General features: G+C 35.7%; 1 protein-coding gene and 1 long non-coding RNA gene across 8 annotated transcripts in view; one reads left to right on the forward strand and one right to left on the reverse strand.

Annotated features, from left to right (window-relative positions):
* Positions 1 to 20,751, reverse strand: part of Mtmr10 (myotubularin related protein 10) — a 52,167-nt gene extending 31,416 nt beyond the window's left edge. For 2 of the 7 annotated variants that reach the window (XM_048790389.1, XM_015493153.2), the window contains exons 1-5: positions 20,539 to 20,751; positions 19,905 to 19,965; positions 8,893 to 9,029; positions 7,230 to 7,302; positions 6,453 to 6,595 (exon numbers count right to left, since the gene is read on the reverse strand). In XM_048790389.1, coding sequence (XP_048646346.1) covers positions 6,453 to 6,595; positions 7,230 to 7,302; positions 8,893 to 9,029; positions 19,905 to 19,965; positions 20,539 to 20,598 — 474 coding nt within the window. In that variant the 5' untranslated portion in view covers positions 20,599 to 20,751. Of the gene's footprint in view, positions 1 to 6,452; positions 6,596 to 7,229; positions 7,303 to 8,892; positions 9,030 to 15,817; positions 15,903 to 19,904; positions 19,966 to 20,211; positions 20,458 to 20,538 lie in introns of those variants that run through there. The other 5 variants (XM_048790391.1, XM_048790392.1, XM_015493154.2 and 2 more) reach the window with 5 other exon arrangements.
* Positions 418 to 20,747, forward strand: LOC125612512. The gene is made up of 3 exons (XR_007342934.1): positions 418 to 536; positions 16,779 to 16,785; positions 20,653 to 20,747. It is a non-coding gene; the product is annotated as an uncharacterized LOC125612512 (long non-coding RNA).
* Positions 20,752 to 20,768: the final 17 nt, after the last annotated feature.

Here is a 20,768-nt window from a genome sequence, read left to right on the forward strand (position 1 = left end):
TATTTACATGCTTTCTGTTGACCTAGAATGTGAAGGAGCTCCTGAAGGCCAGATATCTCATTCATTGTTGTGCTCCCAAGACATTGTTTAATCTTTAGTTGGTCCATGATAAGTATTCAGTATGTATATGCTAAGTTGAAATTTAACTGTAAAATAATTTTATTCTAATAAATGAAACTTGAATGCAAAAGAAGCATTTTCCAAAAAGTAATGACAACATATTCACTTCAAAAAAAAAAAAAGTTTCAATCTTGGTGGACCTTTAGGCTTAATATAAGGCATGAAATTTTAATGTTTACACCTCATGTGCTGAAACAAGATTTAAATTTAATAAAGAAACCACAATCAAAAAATAGTTAAAACCAACAAGAAACTAAAAAAAAAAAAACAAAAAAACAAACAAAAAAAAAAAACAGATGGCACAGAGAAATATATATATTAAAAAAAAAAAAAAACAAGTTTACATAAAATGGTTTGAGACTGTGCTCTGTGTTGGAGAAAATGTCAGTTTTCTAGTTAAACAGATCAGGGCTTAAGTTCTAGTTCTAATCAAGTCCTTGCTGCACAATCCATGTGCAGTCAATTCCTGTCTCCTAACTTCTTTGCTCATCTGTGAAATGAAGATAATACATAGGCTGTTGCAAGTATTAACAATCTTAATGCATGCTTGGCCTTCAGAGGAACTCTGTGGAATATGGTTGTTATTCTCAACTGCAACTGGTTAGAATGAAGAACGATTGTCTGTATGTGTAAAACCTACTAGATTGTGGGAGAAATGTCTTCAAATGAACAAAGAAGGAAGAAGAAATTAAGACACATGCAAAGCAAGAAATGCAGAAGACCTTATTTAAAAAGATTAAGTTAGAAAGTAAAGCACTAATCAAGAAAGATATACGTTCAACAGTGAGCAAGCAAGAAAATTTGAGTTGTTAGTTCATGTCAAATCAGTGGTGTCTGGAGTAAAGGAAGGCAAATTCCATTAACCTGTAAGTATGTGTCAGCCTGTTGTTTAAACTACATTTTTAAATCTTATAAAGAATGAGCATATCCTATCTTACTAAATTGAAATATACAACCAAAGGGTCAGAATTTATCATGAGTTTTGACCAAAAAGAAAAAAGGCAACTTCCTTAAACGGACTTATTTCACATTTCAGTGCTTATTTAGAGAGCCTTCTGTGAGAATCCCACTTAACAAAATTTAGGAGACGGGTATATACATTCTCATCCTTAATCTGTTCAATAGTCTTCCTTTAAGTACTTCTAAGAGAAAAACTACTAAAATCTGTACCTTGATAAGGTCCTCATTACTTCCTATTCCTTTGGCCAGATACATAGTTTATAAGCTTTGTTGCATTTTTCACTAGAAATTTTCATGTTTGTCCCTTTTGCTACACTGCCATAGCCACATCGTTAAACCATACTCACTTTATGGCACCTCAGTGGGCTTTCCTACATTCTAGAAATCCCCGAGACTTAAGAATTCTCTTCTATAGATATAATTTTGGCTAATAATTGTTATTTGCTGTGATTCCCAGGTACTTGCATAATAAATTAAATCTCCTAATTCTTGTTCCATCACAAAACTGGCTCTCCTCACCAAATAGCTCTTAACTTCCCAAAGTTCCCTCAGTAGTCTGTGGTCAGAGAAAATGTTTTGTACACATTCTGTCTGACTTGGCTCCAGGCATCTCCTGTCATGCTCATTGCTTGGAAAATCCTTCTCCCCTTCTCAACCAACCATGCTTTCTTGGAAATTGTCATGTCTGTTCAATACTACTTTCTTCCCAAGCCTTGCTAGACTGAGCCAATGTCAGAGTATTAATTCCAGAAACCCCTACTGTCTCCAAGCAATGACAGTTCCAATATAAAGTACCTCTTTAGTGCTCATATAGCTGTTCATTCAAGGTATACACATAATTTTCATGAGTATGGATAAAAAGTAGCACGTAGCTGGTCCTTGATCATATTTTTATCATTAAGTTCAATTCCTTCAGGGTAGATGCTACATTTCACATTCATTCAACAAATATTTATTGAGCATCTACCATATTCTAAACCCTAGGGATGCAGTGAACAAAACAGATACAATCTACGTCATCATTAAACTAACAGAAGACAGACACTAAACAAGATCAACAAGAACACAAAAATGGAAAGTTAGATAATTATAAATGCTAAAGAAGCAGGGAAGAGAACTATGAAGTTTTATAGTGAAGAGAAGAGGGAAGCATGTTAAAAATTTAGAGAAGACCAAGAAGACCTCTCTACACAAACTCAGTAAAGATCTGAAGACTTCCACATTTTGTAGCATCACTTCAGTAGCTTTCTGAAGGTGTACTGCATCAAATAGTGGCAAAAAATACTAGTCAACAAAATTAGTCACTAACATTAATGCATATGCTCCTGACCACTAATACTAGCATATTTCCATCTCTCAGAAAATTAAAAAGCAGTCACATGCCCTGTTTATGCAAAAGAGATTCACAGATCATTGATAATGCAACATGTCTTTTTGTGGCTATGAGGCAAAAAAGAAAAAAAGCCTATCTGCAAAGCAAACCCCAAACAGTCTATTTCTCTCCTTAAAAATAATAGTATAACATTAAATTAGGAAAAAAGTGAGTATGTCCAATAGTATCTACATTTAAAGAAGACTATAAAAATTATTGTGAAACTGAAACTCAAGTTTAATGACTTCCACAATGGTTCATTTTCTTGTACTATGGACTGGGGGTAATTAAATCTGTTGTTCAGTAGTGTAATTACAAGTGAGCATAACTTATTTTCACATAACCTAAGTAAAAGGCATCCTAGGTACATACAAAGGCACATACAAACTGTGTGTCTAGATGACATTCACGCTGTTACTGTGGAACACTCTAAGAAGAGAAAGAAAGCCAGATATTTTTTCTTTTGTACTTTTTCATAATACTATTTTAAAAGTCTATGTCTAAATTCCTAGCTTTCATTTCTTCAGTTCCTGAAAGACTTTTCAAAAGTAGGTCTCATTTCCACACAAAATTATTCTTATTTTGCAAGTATTCCCTAGGCAATTAAAAATTTTAGAGAAACTCCAGCACTACAGCTGATGATTTCTCTTCTAAGACCAGCTGGGAGCATAGCACTGAGAAGCTCAAATCCAGGAGACACTTAAATTTCTAGTTCCACCACATTTATAACCAAAACTGGTTTCCTGTATTTCTGTGGTCTGAAAGCCAACAAGGAGTATCTGATTCCTTGGCAAAAATGATAGACCAGAAAAAGGCCAACCTGTTATTTAATTAGATTAACTGAATCCACTTCTAGAAAGCATGCCTGAACAAGTGGTTCACAATTAACTAAATTAAGAATAAATTAGAGACAAAAGGCATATCTTTAGCTTAACATCCATCTATCGATATTTTTAAAATGATAAGTTGTTTAAAATAATCCTTTTTCCTCCTTGTTTTAAGTAAAGAATTCTTCAAAAGGAAATGGGTAGCTCAAAGTTGCTACGAGATTAGATGTCCAATTTCCTAACATCACATTCCTTCTTCCTTCATATAAACCTTTCCCAAATATCATTATTTTCCCATAACAGCCCAAGGACAATGAGGATGAATGATAATGGATGCAGCTGCACAAAGTGATCTAATTTAGTCATAACACATTGCAAGAAAACCAACTAGACAGGTTTTAGAGCAACATTTAATAAAATATGAATTAATTTAGTATTCTGAGACTTCATATTCCAAACAAGAATTTTAAATGCTTTTGATATTTCAAAACAAATTGATAGTTCACCCAGAGAACTCCAAGCATACATTTGATAATTTTTAAACAACTTATAAAACAATTTTCCAGAGAAAATTTAGCATTCAAAAGCTTCCAAAGGTAAAAATGAGCCATAACTTCTGAATTACTACCTAATTTTAGATAAAAAAAATTTTAATTGAAATAAGAGTAAGCCAGAATTTTTTTGTTAACTCACAAATCCATTAAGCTTTGGTAACCACATATGATTTCAATTCTGTGTTTGAAAACGTAAGAATCAGAGAAAAAATTCCCTACATACATTTTTACTTTCCCTCATGACTGTATAAAATACAAAGAGTACTTCCTTCAGGCCTGAGGTAACGTGCTTTTTATATTTTAAGACAACAGGTTGGGGCTAGGGATGTGGCTCAAGCAGTAGCATGCTCTCCTGGCATGCGTGAGGCCCGGGTTCCATCCTCAGCACCACATACAAACAAAGATGTTGTGTCTGCCGAAAACTAAAAAATAAATATTAAAAAATTCTCTCTCTCTCCCTCTCTCTCTCTCTCACACACACTCTCTTAAAAAAAAAAAAAAAAAAACAGGCAAAGAATTTTTGTCAGAAACTTGTTCTTGGGAAAGGGAACTAGCTTGTCCTATGTGGGTGTGTCAATGAAGACTTTATCATTCACCAGCTGTACAACAATCAAGGGAGATCCTGAATTTACAGAGAGAGCACTTAACTATGTTTTGTTCACTTGGCAACTAATCATTTGTGGGATGACATCTTTTGTGCTACCACTTTGCACTGTTATTTAATATTCATTTGTTTCTGCTTTACTTTCTCAATTAGACTGAAACCCTTCAGGGAAAGAAACTGCATCTTACACCTTTCTTTCTAACTTGCAAATTTTAGGACACTGCTTCACCTGTCAAAAAGACCTAAGTCTCAAGACATAAGACAAATAATTATGATTTCCATTTACTAAAATACTGTCCTCTAAAATATACCGTAGGAGTGGGAGAGTTTAACTGGTAGGAGTATTGGCCCAAATATATCAATTTTTCATTTTAAAAATTTTATCCTAACTTGGTCTCAAAAGTTCTGTCTGGTCCCTATTCTTAAGATGCTATATATTTTTTTTTCTTTGGGGGTATGGGGGGTGTTGGTACTAGGATTTGAACTCAGGGGTGTTTAACCATGGAGTCACATCCCTAGCCCTTTTTATTTTGAGACAAGATCTCACTAAGTTACCTAGGGCCTCACTAAATTGCTGAAGCTGGCTTTGATCTTGTGATCCTCCTGTCTCAGCCTCTTGAGTCACTGGGATTACAGCTGTGGGCCACTATGCCTGGCGAGATACTATATATCTTAAAGTTAACATTTTCATAAAAGGGTTCCTGCTGCTTTAGTCAATGAAATATAAATATAAATTTAAGTCTGAGAAAGTAACTTGGCTAGACATTTTATGTATAGTGTACTATCTAATCAATTCTAAAGCTTTTCTATATAAGAATAGGCATCTCAAATTGGAAACACCACAATCACATGTAACAGAATCAAATGGCTGAATGTGACCTTAAAAGTTATCAAGTAAAATTTTCAAAAATATAGCATTCTGAGAAACAGCTATACAGATTTGGTTTGAAAACTTTCAGCCACAGGCTTGCTATCACTCTGCTGGACAGCCCCAGTGATCATGCATTTTCACCTCATGTTTGCCTTCCTGTGAAGAAACTGTTGGTTCTAATTCTAAAAACAGATCAACCACCTCATAACCATTGTATATGAAGATACCTGCCTCAAGATCTTTTTGACAGCCTCATTTGATATCAACAGAAACTTTACTGCAGTGAGTGTACTGACCATGAAAAACTAATGTGCTCTTGCTGGCCCAAAGACTGCTTCTACTCTAAGAGAAGGCAAAGCCCTAGTCCATTAAGACACTGTTGTTCTAGTCTGGTACATGGGAGAACACTTTCCTCTGGAAATTCTGTTACTATTTTCTGCATTTGCTACATCAGACTGGAACTGAGAGGCATTAGTTCTGTCATCCTCATTCCTTTGGAAAACAAAAACATGGAATCAAGAAGTGAAGACTTTTGCTCTTGAATTTTACTCCACAAGTAGATAATAAACATTCCTTGGAAGGCAGGGAAGAAAAAAGCCAATTAAAAAGTTCATAATTTTGAGTTGTCCCTGTCAAGTATCACTCAAATTAATCCATTAATATTTTCTTTAAACCACTAATAATTATTAGCCCTCTTCTATAACTAAACATTACTATTCCTTATGTAACCTAAATCTAGCTTTCAGTTTGTTGGTAAGGTTCTGTGGTGCTATATTAACAGTGTTATCAAACCTCAATTACAGTATATTCTCCAACTTTTCAACCTTATTAACAAAAAAAAAAGAAGAAAGAAAGAAAGAAACTAGCTAGCAATGGTTATAATGGAAAAGACATGCTAATTTCCATGACAATCTTTAATATTTTAGGAACTGATAAAAAAAGTATATAGAGTACTTTAGAGTTGGCATAAACTAATACATGGAAGTAGTTCTATTAATATTCTTGGCTTTGACTTTACTTAAGGAGGTATTCAATAACTTCCCCTAAAAACAATCTGAACAATTGAAAGTGAAAACTTCTACACAGAACTGAAATTGGTAAATGTAGCACAGAATCCAAAGTTCATAAAACTTAACAGTATTACCTTTTTGGCACTTTCAGGACCTGATTCATCAAAGCGAAATCTGACAATTCTGAAATCTTTACAATAAATAATTAACTCCGTTGGATTAAATTTCAATTTCTGGTTGGGGCCTAGGACTTTCTGCTTCCTCTTATGGTCATTTACTAAAAAAGAGGAAAAAAGAAAATGTAATGTTATTACTTACACTTTCATACACTTCAGTAAAATTCTTAGGGGAAATCATTTCAAGGTCCCCCATCACCTGAGAACAAGTTCTCCAAAATCTTCATATTTGTCCATAATCTCTAGAATTTTTGTGGGGGGAGGGGACAGTTTTAACTCTGCTTTTTGAAGATAAAAGATTCTTTGCACAAAACCACCACCATCTAGATACATTTAGTTGTTAGAATTTTTATTAAAAAGAGAATAAAATTTAGAAACTATAAAAAGCTATATCTCCATTTTAAAATAGTTCTATATCCCCATATTAAAATAATTTCTTGACTTCTTTCTCTTTTTTCTACTTCTAGGAACTCAAAGAGAGAGAGAAAGAGGAGAAAAAAAAAAAAAAAAGGTAAAACTAAACCTAAACCTACAGAAATAAAATTTCAACTCAAGTATTTCAAGGAATACACCAGAATGGAATCAACTTTTAAAGACCAATTACATTTTTTTTTAAAATGTAGGGTCTTGCTATACTCTTAGGCTGTCCCCTGCAACTCCTAGACATCCCATAAGCTCTGCACCACCACACTCAGCTTCAATTTTGAGAGGGAATACATGCAGAATACTACATACCTGTGACAATTTGTTCAATACATGTTAAAGGGACATCATGTTCTCCAAGAAGAAGGTTTCTGTAATGGAATTTCTGAAATAAAAAAATCATCTTCACATTAATTCTTTCCTTAATCTCACAGCAGTAATATAAGCATTACCTTTAAACGTGATGGGAAGGTGTGACTACTACCTTTAAAATACACAAAAAACTTCTGCATACATAGCCAGGACCATTCTAAGTATACAGTATCTTAGGACACACTTTGGTAGCACAGAGAAAGAAATGTATGTTGTATTCATGTTCTCTCCATCTTTCTCCCACATTTTAACAATGGAAATGAAGTTGAAAAGTACACCATAATACCACGTTAATATCCAAGAAATGTAATATGATTAATTACTTCACAGGCAAACATTTGCATGTCTGGTGCTAGATAAACTATTCACAAAGTAAGGAAGATGAAGGACTGCTATGTCACCAGATTTTAATGGGTAAAATACTTGATTTTCACAGTGAATATTTCAGAGGAAAAGTAACTATTTTTTAGAATAGAAAGTCTACTAGAAATAAAAATCTTTAAAAAAAGCTTTTGGTAAACTAGAGCTCACTGTTTTTACCTGCTAATAATTTGTTTCCATTTCAAACTAAAGACATAGCTGACACAACTAACCTACTGTTGGTATAGCATTGGTTTATTTTTCCTATTATTGTTACTAGATTTGAGCTATTCAAGGTATATGCTTCTCATTGACAGTGAAGTCTAGGGCCAGAGATCATTTAATGAAGCTAAAAACAAAGGGGAAAACCCAAGTGCACATCAAAACAAGCTAGTATCCATATCTACTAGATATTTCTAAAGACCTCAAACATAGTCTAAATACAGATATATATTAACAAACACACAAATATACAGGAAATATTATGATAAATTAATGAATGGCTATATGAAATTTACTCACAGACCATTCAAAACAAGTTCATAGTTAGTAAGAAAGTGTTTCATTAGAGAACAATCATTGCTATAAGATCTTAGAGGCAAAAATGTGTAACACTTTGCAAAGCAAAATACAACTGAGCTAAGAGAAAAGTCTAGGATTTTTAATTTAATCAAATAAATGCTTGACTTTAAAAATAAATTAAAATTATGTAGAATTATTACTTTGCAGTAAGAATATAAAATGGCAAAAAGGGTTATTAAAGAATCATTTTATCAACTTTTTTTTCACTCTTACTGTATACTAGAAACTAGAATTTGACATTTTGGGGAAAGGATTATTTGTTTAAAAAATATGAAATCAGTAAAATGCTCAGCATTTACAAGATTATTTACTAAATAAATGAGTTTTTCTCTTCATGACTAGTTTAAAAGAGTATCTTTACTGTCATAAATAAGTTAAAAGATTTGGAAGGGAGGAAATAACTCCCTTATTGAAAAGTATATATAACCAATGATCACAGAGGATAAACAAAACAAGGTAACTTAAAATCATCTAATTCTATTCCTCAAGCAAATCCCTAAAGTCTGCTTACCTTTTTTTGAATTTTAATATATTCCCAACATTATGATAATCATTTATCAATAAATTTATTATATTTTTATACCTGTGATTTATATAACAAATATGTTCTGCTTAGAGGTGAATCCTTAACACAGTGAAATAGTATACAAATAAAACACACCTGTAATGGCATTGGGTCATCCGTAATAAAGGAGATTTTGAAGTTACTGCACACCAGTTTTCCCCACAAATCATACTGACTTGTGTCTGTTGCAATGCATTTTCTCACAAAATTTACTTCATTTACAACAATTTCTCCTTAAAAATAACAACAAAAAATAATTGGACTGAGTTACGATTAAAACCATAAAATGTCAACAATCATTGGATGACCTAGAAGGAAAATTTCTTGATTTAATGATGACAGGAAGAAGAACATTCACAAATTGCTTACTAGGTGCTAAACACTGTGCTTTTGTATCTTCACAACAGAAACAGTAACAAGGCATCACTCTCCATTTGTAAGGTACAGAAACTGAGGCAAAAAGAGTTTTGGGGTCTGAACTGATTGAACTAGAAAGGCTATCCTACATCTGCACTCCTTACTTCTGCTATATTACCTCTCATTATTTATTTGTTCAAAGGAGAAGAAATAAGCTAAACCCTCTCCTTTGGAGTATTACTTGATAAAATATTTGTGTTTTATTAACATGTGACTTGTTTTCTTAAGTCATATTTTTTATCCCTTTTAGGTTTTTTTTTTTCTTTTCCAGTATTGGGGATTAAACCCAAGGGTGCTTTACCACTGAACTACATCTCTAGCCCTTTATATTTTTAATTTTGAGACAAGTTCTCACTAAGTTGCCCAGGATGGCTCCAAACTTGTGATTCTCCTGCCTCAGCTTCCCAAAATGCAGGGAATAGAGTCATGTGCCACTGGGCCTGGCTTTTGATCCCTTTTATAAAGAATGAGGAATAGCATTCAGCTTTATTTGTTTAAAAATCTATAAAGTCAAATTTATAATTTATTTTCCTTAATCAAATTATAACTTAGTAGGTGATAAAATTTTAAAATATAGCTTAAATTAAAAGGAAATATTAAAGAGATAAATAGAAGAAACCAAAAGTTAAAATTTGCTCTTGAAAAGAATAATTTTCTATAATTTAAAGCTTAATTACCATTAAATCTTAATTTTAAGATATAAAATTTAATTAGATCAAACAACATTTCTAAGCCATCAGTCTTCATGGTCAACAACAGAAAAGTTAGGGTGCTGATCTACTTTGCCTATTTCTATCATTATAAAAACCCTTAATAGTGATAGACAAGGACCTGCTACTGACAATCCCTACCTACCAATTCATGAATAATGAAAAAAAATCTAACAACAACCCTCTAACAAAAATGTTACAATAAATTTGAGTTAGAAAATAATTCCATTCAAAGTTCTTAAAAATTCACAAGGCTAGTTTTAAGCACAGCTTCCTGACACTTACTTGAAAATTTAATTCCAACATGCTCATGTCAAATTCCTGGCTCAAAACACTTACGAAAATTTCCATTCTGAACACAAGCCTCCTTCAAGTGGTTGAAGTCCCTGTGTGCCTAGCCAGCCTCAGCTGTCTTCCTCACCCTCACTGCTCTAACCACAGCAGCTATCTATGAAGCCCTCATAAGTACCACAGGGCTTCCATCTGCGGGGTCTTTAAACATGATTCCATTTTTGGAAGATTCTTTCTTTTAGCTTAATCACTATCTCAGAAATGCCTTAAAAATATGCCTGCCTAGATTAAATGCTTCCTATCACAGTACCATAAACTTGTAATACTCATCACAGTTATAATTGTATATACATATATACTTAAACTAATACCTACCTCACACTCAGTATTACATGCCCCGTGACAATATATTAAAAAAAAAAAGGACTAATTTTTATTCAATGCTGAAACTTTAGTACACAGAACAATATCTATCACATAGTAAGTGTCTATTAAGCAAGTGCTGAATAAATGAATAAAATCACTTTAGTACCCTGGTTTACCACACAACCACCACCAGTTGGACAGAAGCTATTCTAAACAGAACAAAAACCAGTAATTCAATATGGCTGAGTAGCCAAGCACTGTTTTAAGTAAACTTATATGAAGATAGAGGGGGGAAAAAAAATCACAGAACTGCCACTGCTTGCCTACACATGCATAGAAAGCAATAAAAATCTAGCAAAGGGAGTTTCTCAGAATTTTTCTTAATTCAACAGCTTGTAAGGTAAGGAAGGCAGATGTTTTCTTTAATACACAGATAAGGGACCTGGGCCCAAAGAGGTTAAATCACTTTCCTAAGATCTTAAAAACAGTAAGAAGTAAAACTTGAAACTTAGTGTTCTGACTCCAAATCCAACATAGTTGTCCTGTGGTGTCTATGGAGGATTGATTCTAGTACCCTGCAGACACCCAAATCTGTAGATGTTCAAGTCCTTATATAAATGGTTAGTATTTGCAAATAACTTATACACATCCTTTATATAATCTCTAGCTTAGAATACTTAATATAACATAAAGGCTATGTAAATACAGTATTGTATACTTATACAGTATTGTATAGGGAACAATGACAAAAAGTCTGTACATGTTCAGTACAGGGGCAATTTTCAGAATATTGTTGATTGGTAGTTGGTTGGATCCACAAATTGTAACCCACAGATTTAGAGGGCTATCTGTACTTGTTTCCCTACACTTGCATAAAATTAAATGTGCTGTAATGAGATAGAACAAGTACCAAAACTGAATTAAAGATTCAAGATAGCCACATGGTGCGAATACCTATAATCCCAGCAGCTCAGGAGGCTTAGGCAGGAGGATCACTTTGAAGCCAGTCTCAGCAACTTAGCAAAGTTATAAGCAACTTAGACTCTGTCTCAAAATAAAAAGTTAAAAAAGGGGCTGAGGATGTGGCCCAGTGGTTAAGCACCCTGGGTTTCAATCCCTATTATTAAAAAAAAAAAAAAAAAAAAAAAAAAAAAAACACCAAGGTACTGATCTTAAATGAATTCTAACAAAAAATAAAAAAGAGGGGCTGGGGTTGGGGCTCTCAGCAGTAGAGCGCTCACTTAGCATATGTGAGGTGCTGGGTTCAAGCCTCAGTACTACATAAAAGTAAATAAATAAAATAAAGGTATTGTGTCCAACTCAACAAAAAAAATTTAAAAAGACATGAAACTCATTAAGTAATTCAAATACATAAAATTCAAATCTTCTAGTTTCTTGAACACAAAGCTTATCAGCTCCCTTATCAAAATCTGGATTATTGAATATTCAACCCTTTCCCTCCAATTTTAGCTACCATTTATAAGAGGCCCTCAACTTAAACAACTAAACTAATTATTCCCAGTTCAGACATAGGACATATTCCTTTAACAATGACTTCCCAATACAAAACTACTGGCTTACAAAGTATGACCTATATTGCCTTATACTGTGTCACCTTTCTTACCTAGTCAACTAATCCAGAAAAAGACTTGCAAAATACTGTTTCAAAAATTTATTCAGTTATAGCATTTATGATTCATACCTATTTTTCGCATATACATACCATAGGATTTCAGGTTCCTGAGATGGGGAACAAAGGAAATAATGGGAATAAAGGGATGGCGTGCTCTCAGGACAGAACATGGTAGCCACACTAGCATCATCTGCCAATTTCATTTAAGAGGCACACATCTGGACAGACATTCTTCTCTGACTCTTTTACCAATGCACAAGTGAAATGTCAGCCTTGTGAAGGTGGTGAGGATGAGTCCAAGAAAAAGAGAATGCATTTAATAGGTCCTGGGGATGGTAAATCATGCTCCATGGGATAAAAACAAACTGCTGTTTCTATAAATTAAATTATTACTGATACAGCCACCCTCATTTACTATGTGCCACTTTACAGAAAAGATTTCCTGTAGAGATGGACATTTAAGTGAGAATTCTTATAATTATGTGAAACAAGGTTTAGGAAATGCTATTAGGCACTTCCTGTCTAAGGGCAGGTTCTCTCCACCTGCAACACTTAGAAAGCTTTCAAGTTCAACTTAGAACCAGGATGAGAACAGAAAAATCTTCCTTTAGGAATGTGTCCACCAGAGGCAGTTCAAAAGACTCCATTCTTACCAATGAGTTGTGGCACTCAGCAGAATGTGTTTTCTGCTCACACAAGCTATCTGCTCATAATGTTAAAAAATAGAGGAATAGGAGCTGTCATAAGCTACTACCCTGTACTGTGGGCCAGAAAGCTAGCAAAGAAAGACAGGATACAAAAGGGCCTCTTCTTAGGCAGGATGTGTGAAGAATATTGAGATTATTCTTATTCACATTTTAAATTAGTGGCTATAATGGTTTCGATATGAGGTGTCTCCCAAAATCTCATATGTGAGACAGTGCAAGAAAGTTTAGAAGTTAAATGATTGGGTTATGACTGCCTTAACCCAATCATTGAATTAATTCCCTTTCAGGGATTAACCAAGTGGTAATTGAAGGCAGGTATGGCTGGAAGAGGTAGATCAGGGGGCGTGCCTTTGGGTTATATATTTTGTATCTAGTGAGTAGAGTCTGTGTCTCTGCTTCCTGTTATCCAGCTCCACCACACATTTCTACCATGATGTTCTGCCTAATCTCAGGACCTGAGGAATGGAGTCAGCTCTCTATGGACTGATATCTCTGAAACTGTGAGCTCCCAAATAAACTTTTCCTCCTCTAATTGTTCTTGTGAGGTCTTTTTGTCATGGCAGTGAAAAAGATGACCAAAATGGCGACCTTGAAAAGGAAATTCATAACAAAAGCTTTAAAACTCCAGGAGGAGTTTTCATGGAGGCTGTACTCCTTCACTTTTTCTGTGGTAACGGAGGACATGCTAGGGGTGGGTTGCACTCTGCTCATTTCTTGAGCTTCCTGCTCAGTGCCAATAGCAAAGTTGGACTGTTCATACCATCAGGCACTTCCCAGCATGTCACTATGGGAACTCACAGGGAGACCTCATGGAAGATAAAATAATCAGGAAATTAGCTTCAGTGTGGACTAATCAAAAAGCATCATAAAACACTTTCTAGATTAGAAGACGAACCAAGAGTTTCTACCATGGTTGGGAAGGAATAAAAAAAAAAAAAATTAAAGTTTATTTTTTCAAGACCCTTCCATCTGTAAAGAAATATAAAAAAGGAAAATACAAAGGTAACATCTCCAATGGTTTAGCTAGGAAAGTTTTTAACTCCCTGAGGTCCAAAAAAATCATGTCATAATATCTTTTATAACACTTTACACAATTAGGAGGTCAATCTATATGTCGCAAATAGAAATAAATTTTTCATAAATTTTAGTTTGGAAAACAGTTAAAGGCAAAGTATCATTGTCCATAATGTCTAATTAACCTGTGGAATGTATATAGGCCAAAAGCATAATTCAACCCATGGATTTAAACAGGATGAGTAACTATTCTACTCAAAAATGCAGAAAGGGATGGCTGGGGATATAGCTCAGTTGGTAGAATGCTTGCCTTGCATTCACAAGGCCATGAGTTCAATCCCCAGTACCACACACACACACACACACACGCACATACACACACACACACACACACACACACCAAAAAAAAGCAGAAAGGTACAAAATATTAAAATTAAAAAAGGAAAGTAAAAATCTCCTCCTTAAAAAAAAGAAAAAAAGCATTACATAAAACATCCACAAAAGAGTCCTTTTGCTTCTAAGGTATTCACAATTAAACTTCAAAAATAAGATTTATGGTAAGGCAGAAATCAAGAACAGTATATAAATGGTCCAAAGAGTGAAAATGTAAAAGATAAACAAGAATCTATACAACAATGGCTATTTTCATTTTCCAGATGGCCCATGCTCTTCTGATCTGACTACAAAAGGCTCTGACAATCAGCGTATTCATTATCAATCTAATAGTTCATCTCAATAATGAAACTGCTATTAGCATTGTAGACGGGAAGGAGAAAGAAGTGAGCTGACACACAGCCTTAGAACAGTGGCCAAGGCTTAGGAGGCACTCAGGATTCAGAGAACAAACACTTCCTGAGAAGCCTTTGTGAACACTCTTCACCCTACCTCACATTTGACTTAGGTGACCTTCCTCTGAGTTCTCACAACCTTTTGCTTCTCTACTGAACCATTTCCCAAATGGACTGAAACTGTCTACAGGCAGGACCCCCATCTTTTCATTTCAGCTTTTTACCCTACCGCCAGGCAGCACTAAACATGCATTCAATGCCTGCTGAACAAAGAAATTCATTATTGTCAGTTATAACATTTTGACTCTTCTCCCTTCTATCTCCTAAATCCTTAAAAGGATCAAGTCCTGAGGTTAGAAGGCAGAAAAAGCCACCAGACCCCACTCCTGATTAAACCTTACATCCTCATCACAAAGCTGCTGGCATTCTACCAGCCTCTGCTTTGGCAGAGCCCGTGACAGGAAGTCCACTGCCTCTCAAGACATTCCATTTTCTGGCAACTAAAATTGTTTGAAAGTTCCTTCTCAAGCAGGGTCAGAATCTGTCACTGCTATGAAAAGGGCACAGCCAAGGACAGAGTTCTTTTTACCTCACTAGAGAACTCCCTCTAGGCTGACATCCAATCTGCTCCTCTACAGTTCCAAAGCATAAATCTGTGCCCTAATGTCACAGTGCAGCAAGGTAAGCTGTGCTACTCCGTGGTAAAGGCACAGCCCAGGTGCCAAATATAGAACTCTGGCTTTACCCTCACAACACTGGGCAAATTACTCAACCTCTGCAAACTATAGTTTTTCTCACCTGTCAAATGAAAATAAACTGGTATCTTAAAGACAGAGCTGTTATAAGAATTAATTAACCTGTAAACCATATTAGTTAAATATCTTAGCCAGAAGTATGAGAAACATGCCTAAATCTAGGCTGGCAAAAAAAGAGAATTCTGTGGCTTTTGTGTTAGCTGAAGCTCAAGCACAATAAAACCCGGAGAACTGAACACCATCAGTCATTCCCTCAGTGTCCTTCACTCCTTGGGACAGGTTTTCTGGAATTGTGGATACTGGCAGTATTACTAAAAGGATCTCTTCCCTTAATACCAACCTGAAAATATCCAGAAGCTGAGATGTGTTCATGCTTTTAGTCTGGGGTGGGTTATTATCCTCATCGGCCACACTAGAACCCTAGGCTGGGTAGATTGGGTGAGAACAATTCATCAAAAAAGAGAGAATGCATTTTTTGGAAGATGGTGGAAGAATTTCTAGGCAGACAAAAGAATTGATATTCTCTGTATAAGTGCTCATTATACTGTGTAATCTAATATAGTAATTGTACCCAGTGGTTTCCAATTTAGATTTCAAACTAGATATGCACAAAATAATTTAGGGGACTAACATATTATATTTTGCCAACTTAAAAATATTTTTAAAACTATTGCTACTATGATCATCCATTTTTTTTTTTTTTTTTTTTGGTTAATGAAGATTGAACTCAGGGGCACTCAACCACTGAGACACACCCCAAAACCCAAAACTGAGTTGCTTAGTGCTTTTGCTGAGGCTGGCTTTGAACTTGTGATCCTCCTGCCTCAGCCTCTGGAGCTGCTGGGATTACAAGGTGTGTGCCACGGGGCCTGGCTTATGATCATCATTTAACAAAATAAATATACCCAAAAAAGTTAGAAGGATATAATCTCAGAATAAAGGACAAATCTTTAAATCAAATTAATTTAGCTTTATGAAGAAAGCTGCATCCATTAATTTTCTCATTTTGACCAAGGGCTGGCAAAACATCACCCAGCCAGTACTTGGGAGACTAAAGGAGAGGATCAACTAGGCCTAAGAGTTCAATACCAGCCTAAGGAAAAATAGTGAGGCCTCAGCTGAAATATGGGAACCTCTGATCCAAGTCATATAATCTTCTACCTGGTCCATAGGCAGCTAGAAGCACCCTGGACCCTGCTGCAATCCAGCCACATTACACTTCCAGCACCTTCTCCTGAACCTGGCACCCAAGAGGTTCACAGAATCTGTCCACCAGTCCAGCAGTTATAAATAAAAGAAAGGAGCACAGTCTGGCATTACATGCTCTTAATGAATATACACTGGAACATAAACATATACATGAGTACACACATTTTAAAATTCTCATACTCAATTTTCTAAAAGTATTAGAGCAACTTTACATATATACAATACAGTCATTCCAAGAAAAATATTCATGTAATGAAAGAGTGATAAAGAGAAGGACTACATGAAGTATAACTGCTTTGACAAATTTCAATTACAGGCTCAGATATAATTCTCTTGAGATGTCTCACATGAAATAAGTCTCTCTTACTCTAAATCTAAGAGTTGGCCTGTCTGTGTATGTCATGGTTAAAAAAGCAGTTTATGCAGATGATCTAAAGTGTCCTTGATTCAGTCATTTACTCAATAAATATCTCAATATCTATCACATTTCAGGCACTATGTTAGACATCAGGACCCTGAAGTTGAACTACATACAATCTCATCTTAAGGAATTTCATGAACCAGGGAAGCTGAAAATTACTAACATCAACCACAATCTAAATTAAATTACTAGTCATTTTCTTCAATTTTCCTTACTTAATAAAAGATAAGAACATCTTAAATTTAGCCTTGTTAAGTTCCAACAGAGCACATAGTGACTGCACACAAATAAACAATTGATTTTGTGTTCTAATTTTCATCTGCTTATGGAATTAAAAGTTCAAACTTCGGGCAACTGAAGTAGAATACCCTTGGAAAGGCATTATGCCGGAGTACAGCATGCAATACTATACCTCCAAACAATCACTCCTTGCTCTGTGTGCCTAGGTAAATCCACAGGTGACTTGGCCAAGTTTTCTCTTGATTTCTGAGTTCAATAAAGGCCAGAACTATATTATTCAATCCCTCTTAGTAAAAGCCCTATCATAGCCTTTATGGTTTTTTTTGGTTGTTTGGTATTTGTTTTTTTGGCAGTACTAAGAATCAAACCCAGGGCTTTGCATATGTTAAGGGCACATTCTACCACTGACCTATATCCCTAGCCGCTCTTAGTCTTAAGGTAACTTTTTACTTGCCTTCCAGATTTCATGGGTAGAGTAATAGGCTACAGGCCAAAGAAGGGCAAGGGCCAATAGTAGGGTTCGGGTAGTCACACAATGTGACATGACAGGTGAAGCAGGAAACAGAGACCACAACAGGACAGCAAAAATAAGAACACAATGAGGAAGACTTTGAGAAAGCCAGAACAAGGAGGTAAGAACAGAAGAAGTCAGGGGGACAAAAAACACTATAATTTAGGATTGGCTCAGTGCTCTATAAGGTTAAGTCAGAGGCAAATAGAATATTAGATGACAGAGCCATCACAAATGCATGTACATATTGTGACATGAAATTCAACACAAGAAAAATCAACACAGGTCAGAGAGTCCCATAACATGACTAAAAGAGGATCAGATTTAGCTTATATTTCTACAAGAATAACTTGTAGTCAGGAACTGGGTTTAAACTCTTCCCTAGAAAACTGACTTTTTAGAAGAAAGGGAAGTTTTTAGTAATTTTAAAAAACAGATAAACCTTCAATGAGAAAGAAAATTCTCTGATACTAAGTAACATTTTTCATAAGCATACCTTAGATTTAAAAGCTGGGTTTTTTTTTTTTTTAAATCAAGCATTAGTACCCATAGTTAAGACCATGTTGTTTATTAGAGTCAAAGCATAATCTAAAAGGAGGAATGAAAGCCTATGAACCACCCTGTTAAAGTCAAGCAAGCCAAAATTCAAGAGCTCATAGGCAGGCAATCATTCAAGATGAATGCTGTTTCCCACCACTACCTTTTAAATGCCTAGAGTGACTAAGACTAAAAGAGCACACAAACAGGGAGCAAGGGTTACTTGGTAATTCTATTGTTCATTCTGAGGAAAAGTGTAAAGATTAATTAGTAAACACTGGGTGAAAAATGCTAACAAAATCAAGGGGAAATATTTATAACTAACTCCCATGATAAAGTTTAAAAAAAAAAAAAACTTTCTTAAGAGTATCTACCATATGGAACAGGGACAATGTTTTTAACACATTTGTTCCTACTTAATATTTTAAAATTGTAAGTTTCCATATTTATTCAGTTACTACTTCCAAAGTTCTAGTTACTTCACTAAATTTGGCTCTAAGTATTAACTTACATTTTTAAATGTTGATAGCAGCCATACAATTGGTATTTGATTTTATTTCAGATTTAAAACAGGCTTTCCTAAGTATCTGGCTACTTCCCTTAATCATATTAAACAACTGAGTTTTCCTAATTCTTACATAATTATCACACAATTCAAAATACTAATCAATCAATATTTTTTATATCCTAAAATGAAACTCTTATCTATCACCATTCCTTAGCTCTATCTCTAAGGTTCTCTAAGGTAAATTTTGTTTTAAACAATGATTCTCAGCCTGGAAAAGATTTTGTCCCCCAGGGTAATTTGCGCATGCACATGCACACACATGCACAAAGATGTGGCAGTGATTAGAGGCATTTTGGTTGTGGCAACTAGGCCAAAACTAGTGGCAAAGGATAGGGATGCCACTGACATCTAGTAGTAGGAGAGGCTAGGAATGCTGCTAAATTATGGACAGCCCCTCACAACAAAGAATTATCCACCCCAAAATGTCAATAATGACTCTGCTGGGAAATCCTGTTCTAAATTGAAACAAAAAAATTTGCAAATACAGCTGACAACTCCAAAAAACAATTGCTAACTAAGTAATTCAAAGTTCACTAAGCTTTGTTAGTAGTACAGAGAAACAGACATAATAAAAGCTTCTTTTCATGCTATCAAAATACATTAAAATGATGATCTGACTATTAATCACAAACGCATTAGGTTGCTGACAGATATGAAAGGCGAAAAAGTACTTTCACTACCCAAGCAATTAAAGATATACTTCTTTTCAAAAAGAACATTTCAGAAAACAAAACAGAGTATGAGTTAGTCATGTTCTTGACAGTTTTCTATGAAACTCTATTATTTCTAACCACACTTTTTCTCCCCTCGGTCATCAGATTTTTAAATGGAGAAAGTTTAAAATAAATAGAAGAGGGAAGTTAACTACATGATACTAGTCGGTAGAATAATCTAAGACCAAAACACATTACTAAAGAATCTGTTAGAACTCCAAAGTTTACCTGGCAAAAGGACTGGCTCCAGTTTTTTAATCTTCGGTTCCGAATTGATCTTATCGTCAGTCTGAAATACATTAACAAAATTAATCAAAATCGAAACTTCCCTCTCATATAAGAAAGGAGATACTAAGGCAATTTTCTGTTTTCTACGTGATGACACATGCGACAGACACACATTCTCCCACTTCAACTCTTTCACGTCTTAACCGAGATCTGCTCACTCTGGCCGTGGGAGCCTGACAATAAAAAACATTAAAATCGCTTGTACCTGTTCCAAGTGTTTACACTTATGACAGTAACCTCCTCTTACCAGATGCCCACAAGCGCAGCAATCACGCTGGCGGTCACAGTGGGGACCACTGCCCGGGCTAGGAACTAAACAAACCCGGCTCCGAACGCTCCCTAGGACAAGACTTCGAGTAGAGAGAATGGCTGCGGCAGAGTTTCACAAGTTTCTACCACAGAAGGGGAGGCTCCCAAAGAGGCGCGTTTCCGCGCCCCGGGACTCAGACAACCGCGCGGCGGGGGGCACCCAGACAGACACAGCCTGGCGGGGTCCCTCCGCTCCGGGTGTTCGGCCCTGCGGCTCCCCGGAAGCGCCAAGGAGAGGACAGTTCGCGGGGAGGGGGATGTTTACCTGGGGCGGCGGCAGGAGGTAAGACCTGAAGGTGGGTCTGGGCGGCTTGAGGGAGAACATGGTGCCGCCGTCTTTTCGCCCCGGCCCAGTCGCGGGCCAGCCGCAGCTTGGAAGCCTCTGAACTCCTCCGGCCTTAGAGCTCCCGGAGCGGCCGCCCAGGCCCAGTTTGCTGCCCGCCCGGCCGGGCGGACAGTAGGGCGGAGACACAGCGGAGCGCCCTCCCGACTGGG

The sequence above is a fragment of the Marmota marmota genome, unplaced genomic scaffold (assembly GCF_001458135.2).
Source record: "Marmota marmota marmota unplaced genomic scaffold, marMar, whole genome shotgun sequence".
Taxonomy (NCBI): domain Eukaryota; kingdom Metazoa; phylum Chordata; class Mammalia; order Rodentia; family Sciuridae; genus Marmota; species Marmota marmota.